Source organism: Drosophila willistoni (assembly GCF_018902025.1).
Source record: "Drosophila willistoni isolate 14030-0811.24 chromosome XR unlocalized genomic scaffold, UCI_dwil_1.1 Seg144, whole genome shotgun sequence".
NCBI classification, from domain to species: Eukaryota; Metazoa; Arthropoda; class Insecta; order Diptera; family Drosophilidae; genus Drosophila; species Drosophila willistoni.
Window position 1 is genome coordinate 8142741 of NW_025814057.1, and position 21959 is coordinate 8164699.

Below are 21959 nucleotides of genomic sequence, written 5' to 3' on the forward strand. Positions count from 1 at the left end.
TTTTTATTTTTTGGTTCAAATTTTTGCTCACTTTGTGAACCATATCCAGATATTATGCATTATAACAAAGTAACGTCTCTTCAATATTTTGTAAATTGCTTTCAAATCATATCTAATATATTAAAAGGTTAAAATAATAATGTCTTAAGTACAATAATTTGTTTATATTGTGCTATAAAATATTGCAAGTGAGATCATTTTATATAATTCCAACGCATTTTGTTTTTAAATTCTGTCGCGATGGACAAGAACTAAGTACAGGGCCGTGATCAGCACCCCCAAATTACTATAAGAAACCTATTGAACTAAAAATACTTTTTCATGACCTCAAAAATGTCGGCCCGTGTTATAGACTTCTTTCCACTTTAGCTTATTGTTAGACATATTTCCTTACATTAAACCTTTTTCATTCATCAAACTTTTTGAATATTTATTGAATCATATTTCAAGGTTTTAGATACCATTTTGTACTAACTGTAGGTTTAATCTCTGTCATTCCTTGTATTAATACTCAAGATGCATATACAAACTCTTAAGGATTTCAACCCCCACCACCGCCAACTACGAGAGGGTAGGGGTAGGCGTTTACATCATAAGCGTATGCTACCAATGAATATCAAAGCGAAATCTCCTGCGACCAGCACGTGTCTCTAATAAAGAAATTACTTGTGGTCACACCCGTGCAAAAAACGGCAAAATTTTGAACATCTTCTGGTAGACCTTAACTCTAAGAATTTGCGTTATCAGATTGTTTTCCCTGTGAGGTGCATATATCAAAAGATGGGTTCGGCGATTTGACAAGTTATGAAAGAAAATAGGTTGAATTGGGACCGCAGAGAGAAACTCTATACTCGACTGGGATTTTACAAAATAATTTTCTTCGTTATGGTTGGAAAAGCAGAAAATTTAAGGACCATTATATGAAAATGAGATTTTCACGACATTTTTCTCACCAAGCCCCTTAGGAATCCTCGTCCTTTCGACAGGTCTGTGGTAATTGCAAGATTAAGTTTTAATTTTTGTAAAATTATATCACAACAGTCGTCGAAAAAATAGTTGGAACATTACCCGATTATATATCTCTAATTAAAATAATGCCATATGAACTCTTAAAAGTTTTCCAAAATGGAATTATTTTTTATAGCTTTAAGCTTTGTAGAAAAGTTTCATTTATTGTATTGTATTGCATATTCACATATTTTTAGCGCATATCCTCGAAGCTTCGGAAAACTTTCATTTATTGTATTTCATATTTACATATTTTTACCGCATATCCTCGAAGCTTTGTAAAGCTTTCATTTGTTATACTGCTCCTTGAAAAGCTTTCTAAAGGTTTTTTTCCAACCTATTTCAAAATACTTATATCAACATTTTTAAAAATAGGATTTTTATGAAATCACTTAGTAGATTTCACTTTTTTAAAACTTCCCAAGAAGCTTTTCATATACGGTAGAAATTATAAAATCTTAAAGCAATAAGAAAAAAGAATTTTTATATTTTAATTAACATCAATTGTTCAGTTTAATAGAAAAAAAACTTCACACAGACAAATGTACACTTATCACATTACGTTTGAATGAAAAAGTCTAGTTAGTTTGTTGCACTTGTTCTGTTTGCCAAATCTACATAAAACCTTGAGCAGGTTAGTATAAAAAAAAATGTAATAAAAAATAATTCATGAAATGTCTTGGAATCGGGTGGAGTGGAAAGTAAAAGTAGTTGTGGGGTAGGTAAAAAAAAATCCATAGAAATCAATTTAAATGCGACTCTTGGAATTCGATTTGACATCAAATAATTTGCGCACAAAGAACACCTGTAAAAGATAGAGACAGACAGAGAGAGAGAGAGGGGGAAATCATATATTTTGCAAATAATCACATATTTATATACGATCTTACCTGTATAGAGCAAGTGATTAATATGACAACAATTTGGCTAACCGAGAATGTTTGTATATAGGAATTATTATCCAATAGTAAGGCATAATCTCTGGCTTCCCGATGTCTACTATGAGCCTGATAGCCCAACATATCATTTATATTACGCTCTACAGTGCCAATGGTGGCCTAAAGAGGGACACATGGAAATATTTTTGAGATAAAAAAAAATAAGATTAATCTTGACCATTTTGCTTACCGTAAAGTTTTGCATATTCAGTTGAAGTTGCTCAATTTCCTTGGCATATTTATCCCATGCATCATATTTGACAACGGTTATATAGATATTAACCAATTTGCCGGCAAATCGCGAAAATTGATTGTCAATGCAAACGGAATAATAGCCACCCGGTGACACTTGATCTGTATAATCGGCTGTAGCCTGCCATTGATATGGCTTGACGATTTCGCCAGCTGGATTACGCACAGCAAAGCCAGCCATGCCATCGCCACCACGAACAACCTAAACATATTAGAAATGTGAATTGAGAAGTGATGAGATGAGGCGTAGGAAAGATTGTTGAATGCAATCTTTAACTTACACTGAATGACACATAGAATGTTGCACCCGCTTGGACATACTGATGATAGCAGTCTTCCTTGCCAGCATCGATGTGGACCTGTAATTTGAAGTTGAGTCAAATCAGTGATCCTTTAAGAGATTCTCAATTCACATCTCTTATACCTTGTAGTCCATGGCCACGGCTGGTAAATTCTCATACCATGGTTGTTGGGCCTCTTGGCCGCAACTCGTATCGATTAAATATCCGCATAATATGAAACAAATTGTCAACAATAGATAAATGCTTAATCCATCATCTCTTCTTTGCCACGTCAATCTCATTTTTGTATCTTTTCCGCGGTGTGTCTCAGCCTCACTTTCTCTCTATATTTATATTCGAATTGTGCGTCTCGGTCTCGAACTGTATAGTTCTTACTCTCTCACATCAAATGGCTTAATTTTTAGACAAATATTTAGCCGGGCTCAATATATTGTATTCTATTTGACAAATAAACAATTTGAATGGTTAAATAAACGATATGTTTGCACAATAAACAACAACAATAACCAACCTGTTGCGTGCTGCCAACCCGGGTCGGGCAATCTGAACAAGTTGGCCTTTACAATCACTTTTCTTTGGTATTTTGTTTGGTATTTTTTTGTAAAATTTATAAAAATGTGACCGGACTAGCAAAAAAAAAATCGGAATTCAAAATTAATGTATGTATATCCTAATCAATTTGTAATTTTTAAAAAAATATATTACTTGTATATTTCAAAACATATATATTATTAAAAACAAATGTTTCTTTTTGGTTTTTTATCACAAATTATACCGCAACCCTAGTTGGGGCGATAACAAATATAAACATATGTTTTCCGTAACTACTCTCTCCCAAAGAAACGTCCATTATTTTTCAAAGATAATATAAATTATCATTATTATTATTAAATTATTCGAAAACTGATTTGATTAGAAAAAAAATTATAGTGTCAAATTGATTGAAATGTAGATTAGAAATAATTATAATATCTATATATTATAAAAATACAATTTTTTATTACCAATTTGCTTAATACTAATTACTTATAATTAATATTATGTATTAACCAATATTTATTTACATCAAGATATATTCTACAATTTTATTCCTTGAAAATATTGTTGCCTTATTAACTGGTAGACTTCTGTAAATCAAACGATATATAGTTTAGAGAGTATTCCAAGTTCGTTATCCACTACAGATGAAATTTATTATTTTTGTTTAATTAAGTGGTTTGCTTGCGGCTTTTTTCGAGCGATAAGTGCGAATTCCTCTCCACCTATGTATGTATACTATATAATTTCCCACCATTTATATACATATGCATTATAAATCAAGAGCAATTCGACCTCTACATAGGACGGATAAGGCATACAATTCGTGTGATAAAAAGCCAAGCCCGTTGAGTTAGCTGGATCAGTTTCAGTTGTAATTTTCTACAATATGGTTCATGTGAAGAAGGATATTTTTGCCACATCGGCATTGAATCCGTTTACGAAGAGAACGGAAAATATCACAAGATTTACACTCTCCAATTACTATGGAATGTCCGTGCAGATCATCACACTGGGAGCCACAATAACAAGCATTAAATATCCCGATGTGAATGGTCAAATAGACGATGTATGTCTTGGATTTGATGATCTGGCCGGTTATCAGAGTACGAGAAATCCATATTTTGGAGCCTCTATCGGACGTGTCTGCAATCGTGTGGCCAATGGAAGATTTAGACTGGATGGCAAAGTGATTGAAGTATCAAAGAATCGTGATAATAAATTCCAACTTCATGGCGGATTTGTGGGCTTCGATAAGGCCCATTGGGAGGTGGAGAAAGTGCTTCCAGATGGGGTCATTCTCAAGCATATCAATCCCGATGGACACGAAGGTTATCCAGGCCAAGTGACAGTGCTGGCCACGTTCAGGCTAGGCGAAGACAATTGCCTGACTGTTAGTTTCCAGGCAGAGACGACCAAACCAACGCCCATTAATCTCACCAATCATGCTTATTTCAACTTAGCTGGACATAAATCTGGTGCCAAAGGTCTCTATGAGCATACCGTTGAAATAAATGCCTTTGGCATAACCGAAACCGACACCGATTCCATTCCAACCGGCGAGATAACACCCCTCGAGGGTAGTCCGTATAATTTGCAAGTTGCTGCCAATTTAGGTGATCGCCTTGCCCTGATCCATCCTGCCCTGGGCTTCGATGATAATTATTGTGTTAAGTCTGAACCATCGCAACCGTGGAATTTCGTTGCTCGTGTCTCCCATCCAGCCAAAGGTCGTTGGCTCGAAGTGGTCAGCAATCAGCCGGGTGTGCAATTTTATACATCCAATTTTATGCCCGATGTGGAACGCGGTGAAGTGCCCATTCCGGGCAAGGATAATGCTGCTTATGCCAAACATGGTGCCTTTTGTTTAGAAACTCAAAAGTATCCCGATTCCGTGAATCATTCCAATTTTCCCACTACCATTGTACGACCTGGTGAGCAATATAATCATGAGATCATTTACAAGTTCGGTGTGGTTTTTGCTCAAAAGTGATCTTTGTGCAAAAATGTCTCGTATAACACTTTGACAATATTTTGTTATTATACTTACATATATAAAATTGCATTTGATGTTATCAAAATAAAGATTTGTTTACTTCATATCGTATATATGCGAGTTATAAGTTTAATATATTTCTAATCAGTCGTGTCGTAAGTCGAATGAAATGTTTTTTCGTATTCAAAGTAAGTACACCTATTTGAATGTTTTGTGCTTCAAACCCAATGAATGGACTTTTTTTTTAGAAAGGGTATAGAAAGCACACGAAAGTTTAATTAGAAGTGAACCCATTGCACGACTGGATAGTAAAACTTTTTAATAAATAGCAATGCACGACTTTGGCTAGAGGATATTTCTTTGTCTCATATATATAGAAAGAGTTCAACTAATAGCTCAGTTATTCATTCACAATGTTTCATTCACTTGCAGTCCTCATATTGTTGTCGATAATCTGCTATAGTCATAGCCTTGGTTATCTACGCATAATGAACGGTTTGAGAGCCAAAGAAAGACAATTACCCTATCAAGTGGGTATAATAAGTTACTTTGATAATGCATTAAACGATGTAAGTTTATGTGGCGGAAGTATTTTAAATACCCAATGGATACTCACAGCTGCCCATTGTATGCAAGAACCAGATAGTAAACTGTAAGAAATCTAAAGAAATATTTGCAACTTTGAAAACTATTTTGTTGTTTTTCATTAGAGTGAAAGTTTCTGTCTTTCTGGGCAGATCAAAAATGTCGGTGAATAAGGAGATTGCCATTAATATACGTGACATTAGAGTACACAAAAAGTTCAATCGTCTTTCTGTGGCTAATGATATTGCACTTATAAAATTGCCCAGACAATTAAAATTCAATTCATTGATAAAACCCATCAAATTGCCATCAAACGCAAATGATGACTATACCAATAGAACAGCAATTTTCTCTGGTTGGGGACTAACTGCCAAACAAGAAGCAAGTGATAGTCTTCAATATCAAAGGGCTAAGGTCATTAGCAACGAGCAATGCGAGATGGAATGGAATCATCAACTTAAAAATGGGGCCAATAAACTTGTATTAAGCTCATTTATATGCATCGAATCTAACAATGGTTTACCTTGTCGCGGTGATTCAGGTGGTCCATTGGTTCTAGATGATGGTACCCGTACATTAATTGGAATTGTATCACATGGCTATGATGAGAAATGTCTTATGAAAGTTCCGGATATACTCACGCGTGTCTCGTCGTTTCTAGATTGGATTACCGAAGTGACTGAGGGAAAATTATAAATGTTTAAACCTTTACAAATTTAAATAAATGCGTGGGAATATGGTGTAAAAAAAAAACTGGGCTAAGAAAAAACCAATAAACTTTTGCTATACTCTTTATAACAAATTGTATTACAGCCATTGAATTTTACACAAATTGTATTTATGTTGAAGTTCCAAAGCAAAAGGTAAACAAAAATTTGTTATTCTCGATAAAAAATATTTCTAGATCGATTGATTGATTTGAGGTCTTATAAACTTGACAACATGTTTGAGTACACCAAACATGGTGAAAGTGCCTTAGCCTCAAATGGGGTATAAAAGAAGACAAGTTAAGAGTCATTTGAGTTAGTTGAAAATGAAGTTTCTTCAAATATTATTGCTCAGTGTGGTCTTTGAGGGCCTACAAAGTTTCAATGTACAGGATGTACCCTATGAGGTATATATAGAATCGTGTCGTGGTACTATATTAACTAAAAATGCCATCTTAACAGCAGCCAGTTGCTTTGATGCCAAAAAGTAAGTTAAAGTAAAACACCAAAGTGTGATTTGTTATAAAGAATTTTTAATTTTTGATTGCAGAGAATACATTACCATCGATTTTGCATTAATAGATCGCAGTATCGTAACCTCAGAGTGGCAAACTATATCATTGCCTAATATACCCAAATATATAATCCTGCATGAGAATTATGTGCATGTTAGGCATCTAGAGAATGTAACTCTGTTTAACGATATTGCCCTAATTAAATTGCCTACAGATATGATGTTTACTAAGAGCATTGCCCCAGCCACACTGCCTTACAAACGTTTAAAGGACGATAACTTAAAGGATCTTACATTGAATATAACCAACTGGCAGCCAGCAAATGTTCATAGTTCTCATCTGCAAATCATATCGTCCAGTGAATGTAAAAAGTATATATCTCATCTGTTTGCCACACCTTCGTTACTCTGTGCCATTAATAACAATAGCCACGAGCATATCCACTTTCTGTCGGGTACTGCTTTAATCAATGCGAATAATTCCAATTTCATAGTCGGTTTTGTGGGTGGACCGAATAATAATTTGCAGCCTTTACGCCATGGACAAGCCCTGGTTTTCATTAGTTTGCCTTATTACTTTGATTGGATCGAAGAAAAACTATCAACAATTATCTTTCACTGACAATGAAGATTACGAGTCCATGATAGAGACATTTTTCACATATTGTAGATGTCTTGGAGTAAGTGGAGTGTCTTGGTCCTAACTTTGTGTCAAAAACATATTTGTAATTTTTTACAGATACTGCAAAAAATATTAAGAATGTACTTTTTGAGCTATACTTAATAGAAAATTACTCTGCAAAATATATATAAAATTAAATTAACTATCTATCTTATTATTTCCCATTTTTAAAGACCATCATTATTCCATTATCCTTGTAATGAAAGGCTTTTCTCTATATATTCTCCTTTAATTTGGTCGAGAAAAACATTTTTTATAGTCTAAAAGATTTTTGAATTGTCTTGTAGTAGACTTAGTCGACATATTGAAACAGGAAGGATATTTCATCTACGTATTGCATACTTAAGTGGGCCAATTACTTTCCAAAAGTTTTTCTTAATTTTGGGAGAAATCTGGTCTAAGTAAATGGCATTCAGTTTTTCATTACGAACTCCGTTTAAACTAAAAAATATTGCCAAAAAAAAACATGACGATCGCTGATTTAAGTATTAAAGACCCCGCCCCCATTCCCCTTGTCTATCTATATAGAGTATTTAGTAATACATTTTTGTTTCTTTTCAAACGTGTGCTTTATTCTTATTACTCAATACAAACTGTCATACACTTTCACTTTCGTTTCATTTGATCTTTTTTTTTTCTTTTTTTTTTTTTTAGCTTTTTTTGTTTTTGTTTTTTTTCTTTTGTCATAATTTTATTTGTTGCTAAATTTATTTAATGTTTAATGTTTATTTTGTGACTTTGACGGTGTGTGTTGTTGTTGTTGCTGTTACTGAATGTCATTTATGATACTTAATGTTGCTTTTTTCATTGTTTTGTGGGCATTTCGTTTACTTTCGTTAAAGTGATTAATGATTTAATCGTGATTGATTTGTTAATGATTTGTATTTAAATTTTTTCATTTTTTTTTTTTTTGTTTACTTTTTTGCTATTTTATAAATGCAATTTTCATCGAAGATAAAAACATATGTTTACTGAGCTGCGGCGGCTGCTGAATGAAATTTGTTCATTAAATTTTGTTTCATTTCTTTTTTTTTTTTGTTTTGTTTTTTTTTTGTTATTTTTGGTTGGTTCTTTTAACATTAGAATAGAATATAGAGAAATATATGTACAGGAAAAGAAAAATGAAAATGAACAATTTTTATTTTTGTTTCTTTGGAAAAGCTATATAACATTTTTCATTCTTGGTTTTTCTTTTTTATTTCTTAGGGTTTTTGTTTTTATTATTTTTACTTATTTTTTCCAACAAAGCGAATTAGGAATTCCGAATAAAATAATTAAATTTATTAGGCGGTTGCTGCAATTTGTATAGAATTTCATTTGTTAAAGTTATTTTGTTTTTATACCCTTACAGTAGATCCAAAAGTGGGGCAAAAAAATGGAAGTAAATTATAAACAAAATCTCTCTGAATAAAAGAGGTTTAAAAGTGTTTACCCAAGAAAAGCTAAGATACGATTTTTTTTTTGTATATATGTCGATCACAAAAACTAGAATTTAGAAAGGATGTGAGGAACAAAAAAAGTTTATTTTGTAATGGGAGAGAGTCCTTTTAAATCTAGAGCCTGGCGTAGAACTGCAAGGGTATATAAATATTCGGTTTTCCGAATTTAATGTTTCATTTTCTTATTAAAAAATCAAAAAAAAAAATTCCTATATTTTTATTTTTTGTAGTTTTTAAGTAAATTATATATATTTGTTTTTTTGTTTTTGTTTAGTGTTTTTTGTTTTCGTTTTGCATTCAACTATTTTGAAATATATATGTATCATATTGTTTGTATGTCTCATATGCAACTATTTATTTATTTCTTTGTTTTTGTTTTGTTTTTGAAGTATTACTACGTGGAATAAAAAGTCTGTGAACCGAATTCATCGACTATAATTTGAGTTAACAAATCGAGAACTCAGGACTTTTCATTCCACATAGTATTTGAGAAACCATTTCTCATGATGTTTTTTGTTTTTTACGTTTGATTGGAAATGTTTCTATTAAGTATAAATTTGTTTGTCGTATAAAATGTGGTTGTTTTTGGTTTTTGTTGTTATTGTGGGAATAATTATAACATACGCAAAATATATTTTTTATATATATATATATATTTTGTTGCTTCTTATTTGATTATCTCTTAACTAGTTTTTTTTTCCTTTATTGGGGATTTCTTTTCTTTTGCTAAACTTGTTAATGAAACAGTAACTTTCAGTCATCGTTTGTGTCCAAACCAAAACTGCAAAATGAACTGCTTGCCTAGAGATTAGTAAAAAAAAAAACATAAAAAATATTGGCTTAAAAACTATATTCCATAATAGTTCAGAGTATAGCAGAGTATTTGAATTGAGTCTTATAACATTGATTTTGTCGAATATTGAATCCTAAGCCCCAGATAAGTAGTGAATTTTGCAGTTTTGGCTTGAAACATAATAATACATACAATACGTACAATATTTTTGTTTTTTGTTCGTTTTTTTTGTTTTGTTTTGTTTTGTTTTTTTGGTTTTAATATGAGCTTTGTGTTGAGAAGGGCTGCAATATCCAATGTTTGCCCTGGCTTCGGTTCGAGATCGATTGAAACAGGCAACGATGTTGCAGCTCCTAGTGCTTAATGCATAAAAGAATGCATTTCTTATATAGTGTGTCGTGTTTATATCATATCATATCATTTATATATATATATATATATATATATTTGTTTAGTATAAAAGCTAAAACTTGTTACCTTTTCCGCTGCTTATGAAAAAAATTTGCCTTTTGTCTTACAAAAAATGTGTTTCAACTAAATTTGATTCTTATCATCATCATTCACTTGGTTTTTTCCTTTGTTTGTTTTTTTTTTATTTTGTTTTTTTGGCAGTTTTTGTTTGTTGACATGTTTTTAGATATACATATGTATATATGTACATATATATATATATATATTTTATTTTGTGGTTTGTTGCTGCTTTTGTTATAGTTAATTAATTTATATTTAGGTATATGCTAAGCAACTAACATTGGACCTTTCCATTGCGCGACGCACTATATAAGAAAATCTAGCTACTTGATTATTATTATTATTATGTATATGCATGTTATGTATATATATATATATATATCTATACTTATATATATATATATATATGTAAATAAATATAGATATAACTGAACTGCAGAGATCAATTTACAGTCCTGATATACACATACATTTATACATGTATATATATATATATATATACAATATATATATATATATATACAAATGTTTCTATTGGTATTATATAATGCTTTTTCGTTTTCGTTCTTTAAATGTTTAGTTAAATTTAAAAAAAAAATACAAATATATATATTTATAAATTTATATATATCGAATCAACTCCATGCTTCAAAAACCATTTTATACACCGAAAATGAACACTGCCTGAACGGAAAGTAGTAGTATATCGAAATGATCTGATCACTTAACTGCTGCCTCATCGTATAGCCGAACAGAATGATTATGACTAGAACAAGAACAACTCCAATTATGGCCAGTAGTAGTTGAAATAAAAATCATCAGTCGCACTCTGGCCCCTCAGAGAAATGGCCACGCACATCGAGTGCCGATGCCAATTGAAAGATAATGTGTGATAGCGATGGATGCTCCAGCAGCTCATTTGCTGGCAATTGTGGTTCACATCGTGGCCTCATATGTCGTCCACGGAAACCTCGATGTAAACGTAATACCACATCACAGAAGACAAAACGTAAAATGAGCGTACGTAGAAAATCATCGCCAAAGAACTGAACATAAGAGGAGTCTATATCGTGAAGAGGAGGGTTGGAAAAAAAAACAAAGTTTCATTATACACAAAGTCAAGTCAAACACATATGTTTTAAGAATTGTTGAGAGTTCACTTACCTATAAAACCAATGCCCTGTTCGATTTCATCGATGCGGCAACGTGTTACCAGACGCGATGCTTCTGTTATGAAACGATCGACATAGGTTTGACAACGTTCCCAATGATGTATGGGTACATCACCGACATTGCATATATAACAGAGAGCCGTGAGCGGGGAGTGCAGGAACAAAGTAAATAACGAACCATGATGCTGAACATCGGCTGTTAAGAGAAAAGAAACATACAGATAAACATTAATGACAATAGTTAGAACGTTTATGTGTGACTCCTTTTGAATCTTCAAAGCCTAAAGTAGTTGGGAATCATAAGTAAATGTAAAAAGTTTACCTTGAAAAGCGGGCGGCACATCTTGCGGTGACATGAGTATTACCAAAGGTTGTCCAAAGTAACGTGGGATATGCTGAAAGACAAACGAGTTGTCCGAATCGATGATAATGAACATGGGACGTCTTGTGAACGGATACAGATCACCAGGATAAAGGCAATGATTTTCTTTATACGATTTGCCCCGACATGACAAACCGCCGCCATCTACACTATCACGCTTAACACTAGTGGCCAGGCCACCAAGTTCATAACCATCTGTAATAAAAATGTTTCAATAGAGAGAAACCAAATGTTAGCTAATCTCTGGTCAATTTCCAGTGTTATGGGATTTTTTTTTTTTTTTTGTTTTTGAAAAAACCAAACTCACAATCCTCTGGATGTTTGGTGGTGGAGAAACAACCATCCGCCGACATATACAATAGCAGAGCTCCACCCAATGGCAGTTCCTTAAAACCGCTGGCCAAAAACACCAACAGTTGGCTTATCGATGGCTTGTATAGTAAATATTTATGCGGATTGTCACGATAATGTCGTCCATTCTCCAAATAACCCTTCGAACCGGGCACACCATACGGTGGAATACGACTTGCTGCCGGACTAGCATCATGTCCATGCATACCATGTGACATACTTAAAGGATTTGTTGCCGATTCCGTTGGCTCGCGTTCCAGTGTTTGCAGCATACGAAACATATCCATTGTGAGCTCCGAAAATTTCGCCTGCTCACATGCCGAGCCCACAATTAGAATCTCTTGCAGACTCAGCGTCATGTGCGGTGAACGCTCGCACGGCGGTGTTGTGAGTGGGGATAACCTAGAACCGGAACCACTATTCATCAGTCGTTGGTAGTTGTGCTGATCCATAAGTTTATAGCGGGGGCCCGTGCTTTCACAGAAGAATTGAGAATGTGGCGCACTAATGAGGTGACACACGAGGGTAGGTAGGGGGTGGTGGTGGTGGGTGTGAGTGTTGGTGTTGGTGGTTGGGTATGGGGTGATAGGGAAAAATTGTTTTGGGGAGCAACACATGAAATGATAACGTTCTTTTTGTTATTGTGGCATATTCAAAAAAATAGGCAATGAAACAACAATTCTTAAACCGATTCAAACAAAATTTCAAACGGTTCTCATTGATTTTTTGGTAAGAAATATAGTATGCTTCTTTTGACCGAATGATCTTATCCTTCTCCAATATAATAGACAAATATAAGTTGAATAATTATTGAAAATTTGTTTGAAAAGACATAAATTAGACTATATTCTGATTAAAGTACTTAAAAGAAGTTTTTGTAAATAGAGAAATTGGAAAATTTTTGAAAATATACAAGTGAATAACATTAAAACTTAGATGTTCGGTATTTAGGACTTCTGCAAGATCCATAAAATTCAGGCTTTTTTTATTTTGACATGGTTTTTTAAGAACTATGAGAATTTTGATTTCATTGCCTGTATTTTTAAACCTTCAAGTGTGTAAGTGTGTAAGTGTGTGATTGCTGTGATAATGGTAATGTGATGTGATGATGAGGGGGGATTTATGGAAAAGTGCGTGATAATTAGTTGAAATGGCAACAGTGAGTGTTTTCTTTTCTTTTTTTTTTTTCATTTGGTGTTTCAAGTCTTCTGTGATAAGCACAAACATAAAATAAAATACATACATACACAATACATATAGAGAGAGAAAAATTGAAAAAGGAGAACTGAAGAAAAACTTGTATACCTACGCAAAAAACAACAGAATAGAGCTACCCAGATTGTTTATATACATATATATATACACAAACACAAACAAATAACCCCACAAGCTCTCCAAACTCCTTCTCCGCCGACGAAAGCACGGGCTATATTGACGTTTATTCGATGAGAGATCTGCCATGAACGACTCACCTGTGTGATAATATAATGGGATTAGAATCAGCATGTAAAACAGCCACAGCCGCTTCGGCTTTAATGAATCCTTTAATTTCCTCTAAAACCAAAGACCATTCCATATGATCTTCCGGCTCGTAACTGCAATAGAACGGAAACGAAACGAAACGAAACGAAATTATTATACAATATCAACTGAAAGAACCTTTTCTTTTTTTCTTTTATGTTTTTGTTTTGGTTCTCTTTTAAATGGGTGTGTGTGTGTTTACGTGTTGGTATACTCTTGAATTTGCTTCTCCAATTCGGTGACCAGCTCTCGCACTAGCTTCATTTTCTTGAGCAGCAGACAGACAACTATAAAACGGGCATAATAACGCAATTTTTTAACCATCAAATCGGGTCTATCCTCTTTGGCGGCACGAGAGTAATAAGCTCTACCACGTATTGCCGCATAAAATTGATACGCCTCATTCAGGTAGTTCGTTTCGCTGGTTCTTAAACTAAATCAAGAATAATTAATGTTTGTTTAATGATATTGATCAAAACATTAGTTAGTTACTCACTAATAGTGATAATAAAGCTGTCCAATTTTGCTTGCAATTTCGCCAATTTGCCAGCGTTTCAATCCATATTTTGAATCAAGCACCAGACGATGTTGTTGCTGGAATTTCCATAATTTTGTATAGACATCGAAGGTGCGTCCAAAATAGGCCTGCCACTGCCGGTGACCATATTGCGGTAGATCTCTATAATAATAAAAAAACACAATGCAATTATTCAAAAGTATAAAGAGATAAATAGTAGTTGCTCACCTTAGTCCATTGAACAGCTGTTTGGACTTCTCTAGCAAATGGCAAAACTCCAAGACCAACTTTCTATCCTGTTCTTCAGTGGATTCCATTTTCACCATGCCGTGTTCTTCTCAACCGCCAACCGCAATGTGTTATGTTTGTAAATCGGTTTGACTGCAACAAAAGTGAACGAAATAAAATATATTAGATACCAATCTATGGAATCTAGATCTTTGGCTTAGTTTGTTTTGAGTCACTTCACTGTCAGACAACACTTGGCATACTAAATGAGCAGAGGAGCGGATTGAATCCAGACGCTTGGCTCATCATAAAAAAAAAAAAAAACAAAAACACACACACACACAAAACTATAAACAGACTGAATCATGCAATTTCTCTTTCTCAATCTAATGTATCTATTGGAAGAAGGGACGGGGGAACTATCCCCATCACCTCCTCTCCCTGTCCATCATTCCAGTCGCCTCAACCACTTGTGATACTCATTCAGGCGGCTCGTTGGGCCATTGTTGACGTGGATAATAACTATGATGACGATGACGATGATGATGATGATGTCAACGATGCTGCTTGCTGATACTTTGCATACAATAAATGATATGCCTATGCGGCTTTTCAAAACTGCCCCCCTTAAGCCCCCCTCATTCCTCTCATTCTATATATCCCTCTCTCTCTCTCTCTCTCTCTCTTTTAAATTTTTAATTTTTATGTCACATAAATCACATAGAATTCATGTGCGTCAGTTCATTCAATTTTTGTCGCAAAAGGCAATTCAATCAATAAATATGTTAAACGACTAAGCAATACTCTGTTTAAAAACTTTTTAAGTTGCAAATGATAATCAAAGTGAATTGATTTTTAGTCACCATTTGCGGTAGACAATTCTTAACGAATTCATAACCAAATTCAATTAAAATTTCAATTTGATCGGAACAAAAAGCGAGAGATGAAGACAAACAAAAAAACACAAAAAAAAAGACAATTATACTATATGTAGCCTTTTAAGTGCCCCATCATCAGATGAATGGAATTGTGGAAGACAATCGTTATTCTCGAAAAATAGAGTAGAATGAGCTGGGACACGGGGAGGAGAAAGAAGGAGAAATTGGCAAAGGGATGGACAACTATATGCATCAAAAGCTCAATTAATAACGCCCGAACAGGCGGCCAAGTGAAATTATTTGAACTACGAACAACAAAAAAAAATATGAGAGAATAGATATGAAGAGAAGCGAGGAAGAGAGAAGAAGACGAACAACGAACGAGAAGAAAATGCACAAAAAGGTTCAGGCAAATGGCGCCACAGCGACCACATTGATTTGGCTTTTGGACAAATCTAGGTCGGGTCGGGTCGGTTCAGTATCCACAAAAAAAAAGAGCAAAAAAAAAAAAAAAAACTTTCAATATGAGCTCATCAACAGCAGCCCAACCAGTCAGTCAGCCAATAGTTTTGGAGGGCTGATAAGTAGTAGACGGTGGGGGGGGACGAGAGGGGATGATTGGTTAGGAAATAGGAAGCTGCGTTTCATCCATATCCATGATGTCCATCCACCATATAATGCGTCACCGTAACCGTCATCGTCACTTGGCATATTTATGGCGCCCTTTAATCAAATTAAGTTTCCATTTAACACGTTAAAATTACATAATATGAAAATTACGCATACGCCGCATAGGCAGGCAGGCTGGCTGGCTGGCAGGCAGACAGGACGGACATGGGGGGGAAAAACAAAGGCAAAACTGCTGTTGCTGTTGCTGTCGTTGCCGCTAATGCCGCTGCTGCTTCTGTTGCTGTTGCTGTTGCTTTTGCCGCTGACTTCATCATTATGATGATGAGCAGCTGCAGAACTTAACCGAACATCATCAGCATGTCAACATGTGGAAACCGGAAATGAAGAAACACAAATACTAAGGCAGAAGCAAAGTCGTTGCCACTGCCACTGCTCATTAACACCCCCTCTTCTTCATGGGCCTCCTACCCCCCCATACACACACACGCCAACGCAGACAACTTATATACACACACACACACACACACACACCCACACACAGACGGCAAACATATAGTTAGATTGAGACAGCTCACATGTGTAACAAATTTCATTTGTTTAACAAAAAAAAAACTTTGAAAATTATTTTGTTATTAAAAAAGGATCACTCTCTGCGAATCTTGGCGTTAGCTGTTGTGTCTATGTATTTGTTCTAGGTAAACTCTATTAACTCTATTATCCCAGTAAATTTTGCTTAGCATACTTTTGAGAGCTTGAAAATCAACTAACTTGTTAAATAGCTTTTTAATACCAACTACAACTAACGTCAACATTTTAGTATTCCAATAATTTTATTTTGAATATGGTTTTTTCTTTACAGGTTAACTCATTGAGTCGCACGCAAATGTAATCAACAATTGGTAAGTTTCAAATAAACATTACTTTTATATTCTCTTGTGTAACCTATGCTGGATTTTATATAGCCTTTGTTCCGACTTGGTTTTGGAAGGTGAATATTAAAAGTAGATAGAAGAATGTGCATATATGTTGTTAAATGGCCAAGGACATTTTTGTCGCCTGGCAGACAGCCAGTAGTAGTGACAAACGGTTTTTCCTTTACTCTCAGTCTTTTTTTCTTGTGTTTTTTGTTGTTGTTGCCTCCTTGCTGCCTTCTCTCTTCTTTTTGTTTTTTACTACTGACGTGTGTGTGTGTGTGTGTATTTTTTTGTTCCTGCATTTGCGTGTAGTTTGTTGTAGTAAGGAGCAGTAGTTGTTGTTGTTGTTGTTGCCTATGTGACAATACGATGATGACGACAACCGACAACAAGAGTAACAACAACAACAAGCATGAATGAGTGAGTAGATGTGTTTGTGTGTGCGTGTGTGTGTGTGTGTGAATACAACTACATACAGCAAAAATCCCAGTAAACAAAAGCGCGCAAAAAAGTATGCAACGCACTTTGCTCAGCGCCAGACGTTTTGCATGTGTGTCTAAGTGAGTGTGACAGAGATAGAGACTTATGGGAGGAGAGAGAAATGAGAAAGAGAGAGTGAATAAGAGAAATTACGGTGGGTGGTGGGGGAAGCAGGGGGTATGTGTGTGTGCGTGTGTGTGTGTGTTAGTATATTTTCAATGCCCGCTAGCTCTTCAGCAACAACTACAACAACTGTAACTTCGCGCGCTCTTTGCTATTTGACAAAGCTGCACTTTTTTTCTACATTTCTATACCCTACACACGAAACGGGTATATTAAATGCATGGAAAAAGTAGTATAAAAAAAAAAAGTAAACAATATATATCTAAATGTGTATAATAGAGGCAAATTTTGGGTACTTTGAGAGTACCTCGTCTCACATAAATAAGAGTATTTGAAAGTCGACGTCTAGGACTTACGTAGAGTATTTTTTTGTCCTTTTTTTTTAATGTTTTTGGCGTGTGAGTAAACAAGCAAGCATTAAAGCCGGGTTGTAGAACGATGGAAGAATCTGGGGGGTGGGAGGGGTTCTGTTATAGTTGTGTAGGAAGCATGGGCTATAGGGTATTCGGGTGTTGCTGCAGAGCGGGCGGGTTGTAGTACTATATAATCCTTCAAAGGCATTGTAGGCTACACATTTAATGGCATTTTGACGCTGATAATGATGTTGTTCCTACTACATCCGCTAAACAAAACTTCAAGTTGTCTGCCAACTGACTGGCTGACTGACTGGGACACACTAACATCAACCTCCACCACCCCACCCATAACCTCTTCCTGTCATTTCTGCATGTTGCTTATGCATTTTTTTTTCTTCCCCCGCAATTTTTTTTCTTTTTGGTTTAAACAATTGGGTAAGTATATTAAATTTGAACTTTTCTGATGCTCCACACTACACACATCATATCAGAAATGACAACGGCCAAGAAGTTGACGATGACGACGACCAAGAAGAAGAAGCAACAAACAAAAAAAATATATATGTATATGTGTGTGTGTATGAAAAGAAGAGAAAAAAAATAAAGGAAAAAAGGAGGAAACTTTGTCCCTACAGCATATTACAGGCAGGATGTGAATGTCAGACAAACCAACCAGTAGCAGAAGCAACAGCAGCAACTACAACAAAATAGAAAGAAACTTTTGACCAGGCCTTCGGACATTTCACAAATTTCTGCCTTTTTTTTCGTTTTTTATTTTTTTGTTTCTCTCGATATTTTCTGCTTTTCACTTGAGGCAAATTACATTTTGCCTTTAATTGGCAATTTTTGCGAGATCAAGCATTAAAAAGGCTGTGCGAGGGAGGGGAGGGAAATGGAAAACAGCAAATCAAGGTAAAACTCAAAATAAAAATCTATTGAAAATTTGGACAAATCTCAAAGTGAAAGAAGATAAAAACCAAAGTACAATTAAGAGAACCAAGCTTATAGAATTTCAAATATGCAATTTCTAAGCCAGAATGGAATTGAAAATAATAGAAAACAAGAAGAAGCTATTTTCAATTACAGATAATCAACAAGAAAACTCGTTTCAATCAACAATTGCAATTTCGAAATGCAAAAATAAGAAATAGCAAAATGCCATTCATTCAACATTAAAGTTTCATTTATGGTTGACCTCCTCCATTTGAAATGGATGCTTCGATTCTCAAGAATTCACATGCATTCACATTCATATGCGCTTCGGGGGTTTAGATGATGAATGTAGGAAAGGAGACAGGTGGCAGGTGGCAGGAGCAGAGAGAGAGGGAGAGAGAGAGAGAGAGAGAGATAGTGAGAGAGACGGTTGGCAATGTGCAAATACCTTGATATTTTGGAAATGGAAACCGTTTTGATGGATTTCGTTAGAATCGTTTGGAATTTTTGTTTTTGTAAAGGAGAAAGACCATTGAACTGGTTGATTGGTTTTGACTTACCTTATCATTGTTGTTGTAACTGTCGTCGCCGCTGCAGCCGCCTCCCCCAACAACAGCAACAACAACAGTAGCAACAAAAGGATAAAGGACCAAGTAATCACTATCTCACAGCCTCCTCCTCCTCTTCATTAACGTTAGCAAATTTGGCCAGCTGCTACTGCTGCTGCTGCTGCTGCTGGTGTTGCTGTCGTTGCTGTTGTCCACGTCCTTGTTCCTGTTTCTGTTCCTATTGCGATTTCGATTCCTGTCTCTGTTTCGGTTTCTGTTTCTGTCCACGCCTTGCCACGCCGAGCCGTTGTAGTTTCTTTTCGTCCTTCTAGCTGTTGTTGTTGTTGTTGTTGCTGTTGTCACCGTGACCGCCGCCGTGGTGGAGGTGCACTATTGCTTCTGCCGCCTGCCACTGCTGCGTGGAAGGTTAGAAGGTGCCGCCGTTTTTTCCTTTTTTTTTTTTTTTTGTAGCCTCAGCAATTATGCACCACACTTAGTGCACTTGACATATGTTTGGCGGAAGTCTTACGCGAGAAAGAGAGAGAAACAGACAGTGAAAGAGGGAGAGAGAAAGAGAAAGAGAGGGGGATAGCGCGACACGTCGTTTCTCTCAGCTTTCTTTCCTTCTTTCTTTCCTTTTTTTTTTTGGCTCCCCTTTCTTTCAACTTTCTTCTTTTCTATTTTTTCTGTTGTTCCTCTTTTGTTTCTTCGTTTCCTTTTTTCTCGTTTTATTTTTTGTATGTCGTTTCGTCGTTTGCCGGTTTTGCCTGCGCGAAATTTTCGTTTACTACCACGTTTGCCTGGCGGTAAAAGGCTTTGTTAATTTGCTAATTTGTTAGCGTTCTTTTCTTTTGCTTTGTTTTTTTTTCTTTTTTTCTGTTGGTTAACTGTTGTCGTTTTCGTTGTTGTTGTTGCTGTCAGCGTTTGCAACATTTACTTTTTTTTTGTGATTAGTGATTAAATTTTCTATGCTGATTTCATTTCTTTTTTATTTTATTTAATTTTTTTGTTTTAGCCAACTTTTTTTATTTCTTTGTGACTAAATTGTATGAAGTAGAACACTTTTGGTCGTTGGTCGACCGTCGCGTATGGCTGCACAGTATTGAATTTTTTCGCATTTACATTTTTAACGAGGAGGTTTTTCTGATGGAAGAGAGAGGTTGGTTGGTTGGTTGGTTTGGCTTTCGCTTTGGTTGGGTTGGGGGTTGATATTGATTTTTTTTGCGCCACTGACAGTTTTTGCTGTCAGAAGTCAACGGCAGAGGGCCGTTTTTCACACTAACGCCATCTATATAACAGCTGTTCTTAAATTTAAGAACTACCGTTAGACCAAAAAGGGAGTCCTCTCACAAAAGTCACCACCAACCAAATGAAAACTTCATGAATTAAATATTTCATTATAATGATGTCAGTCAACCCTTTTTTTTTTTTGACATGCGAATTCATTTTATGGTCATGTGAAACGATGCAGGGGTTTCTCTCCTTCGATCATAGGTGGATCTGGGGATGTTAGAAAGGAGAAAAATTCCAACTTTAGGGTTTAAAATAGTTTTTTGTTTTTTTATTTCTCCAAAACTGCATTGAGAAGCATTTATTACGCACATATCATTCCAAAAGTTAGAATGCGAAATTGCAAATTCTACAAATGTTTATTGCATACTTTAGTGAGCAAATGTACGCATTTCAAATCCCTGGATCCGCCCTTGCAACATATAGATAATAAGTCTATATTTTGCCTATGATTAATTATAAAAAATATATACAGAATTTCTTAAACTTCATTTCGAATTTTGTATACTTTACTTAATCCCACATCGTTTATATGACGAAAAGGATTCTCATTTCTGTATTAAACAGCTGTCACTCGCCGACATTTGGCGCATGCGTCCTTATGTCTTCCCAAGTAGCGAAGGACTCTCGTTATAGTCACATCGTTTACCCCACACTTACCACACATTTCAAAGATCAGCGAATCGCTGTAGATCCTAGACTCTTTAAAAAGTTAAAGCATTTCGTTTTTTTTTTTTACTACATGAACACATTTTTTATTTTTTCTTTTGTTTTTTTTTTTGAGATTTGGTTTTCTTTTACATAAAAGCGTTTAAAATTGCGACTAAAAATGTTGCGATTTTTAGTGCTCTGCTCATTTTTTTCATACACTATCACAATGAAATAAATTACATTGTTCTTTTTTGGTTTGTTCTGATACAGTATACAATAATTATACATACATATATGTAATATATATATATATATATTAATATATATGGTGCATATATACATAAGTATGTATGTATATAATCATCTAACTATCATTGTTATTATATAGACACCAGATTTTCCTCTCATTTTTCAATACAAACTATATATTTTACGCGCATAGCATCAGTCTTTAAATTAAACAAGAAATCAAAATCTAGTTAGATATATTTATATATAGTTATTTGTTTTTTTTTTTTTTTTTCTTAGCTATACTTTGGTTTCATTTTGCTTTTTAAAAATTTGGCTTGTTTTAGTTTTTCTATTGAATTTTTTTTTCGATGTGTACATTGCTAGTTAGCGAATGGAATTTCGGAATATGAATGCATTCAAAACCCTGAATTGAATATTTTATATATAGTTTAATGAATTTAACTAAATTCATCAGTTGAATTTGATCACAAGAATGTTACCTAAATATGAAAATTAATATTATACTTAAA

General features: G+C 34.7%; 4 protein-coding genes across 7 annotated transcripts; 2 read left to right on the forward strand and 2 right to left on the reverse strand.

The window, feature by feature from the left end:
- Positions 1-1496: 1496 nt before the first annotated feature.
- Positions 1497-3057, reverse strand: LOC6638952 (transmembrane emp24 domain-containing protein B). 2 transcript variants are annotated; one of them, XM_047012066.1, is made up of 6 exons: positions 3012-3057; positions 2623-2937; positions 2480-2557; positions 2137-2400; positions 1899-2066; positions 1497-1813 (listed from the first exon to the last, which is right to left on the reverse strand). In XM_047012066.1, the coding sequence occupies exons 2-6, from the start codon at positions 2779-2781 to the stop codon at positions 1757-1759; spliced, it is 726 nt and encodes a 241-aa protein (XP_046868022.1). In that variant the 5' UTR covers positions 2782-2937; positions 3012-3057; the 3' UTR covers positions 1497-1756. The 2 variants fall into 2 exon arrangements, with proteins under 2 accessions (XP_046868022.1, XP_002061930.1); XM_002061894.4 differs by lacking the exon at positions 3012-3057 and having other exon boundaries at positions 2623-3005.
- A 644-nt stretch (positions 3058-3701) lies between these two features.
- On the forward strand, positions 3702-5144 carry LOC6638951 (galactose mutarotase). The gene is made up of 2 exons (XM_002061893.4): positions 3702-3766; positions 3843-5144. Exon 2 carries the CDS (start codon positions 3927-3929, stop codon positions 5028-5030), a length of 1104 nt encoding a protein of 367 aa, XP_002061929.1. The 5' UTR covers positions 3702-3766; positions 3843-3926; the 3' UTR covers positions 5031-5144.
- Positions 5145-5202: 58 nt separating this feature from the next.
- On the forward strand, positions 5203-6401 carry LOC111519417 (chymotrypsinogen A). The gene is made up of 3 exons (XM_023180234.2): positions 5203-5221; positions 5466-5685; positions 5744-6401. The coding sequence occupies exons 1-3, from the start codon at positions 5203-5205 to the stop codon at positions 6312-6314; spliced, it is 810 nt and encodes a 269-aa protein (XP_023036002.1). The 3' UTR covers positions 6315-6401.
- A 4416-nt stretch (positions 6402-10817) lies between these two features.
- On the reverse strand, positions 10818-19932 carry LOC6638949 (protein SCAI). 3 transcript variants are annotated; one of them, XM_023179786.2, is made up of 9 exons: positions 19270-19932; positions 14396-14548; positions 14147-14329; positions 13865-14083; positions 13602-13724; positions 12086-12546; positions 11719-11973; positions 11389-11592; positions 10818-11287 (listed from the first exon to the last, which is right to left on the reverse strand). In XM_023179786.2, exons 2-9 carry the CDS (start codon positions 14491-14493, stop codon positions 11043-11045), a joined length of 1788 nt encoding a protein of 595 aa, XP_023035554.1. In that variant the 5' UTR covers positions 14494-14548; positions 19270-19932; the 3' UTR covers positions 10818-11042. The 3 variants fall into 3 exon arrangements, with proteins under 3 accessions (XP_023035554.1, XP_015034574.1, XP_002061927.2); XM_015179088.3 differs by having other exon boundaries at positions 12086-12531; positions 13853-14083; XM_002061891.4 differs by having other exon boundaries at positions 13853-14083.
- Positions 19933-21959: the final 2027 nt, after the last annotated feature.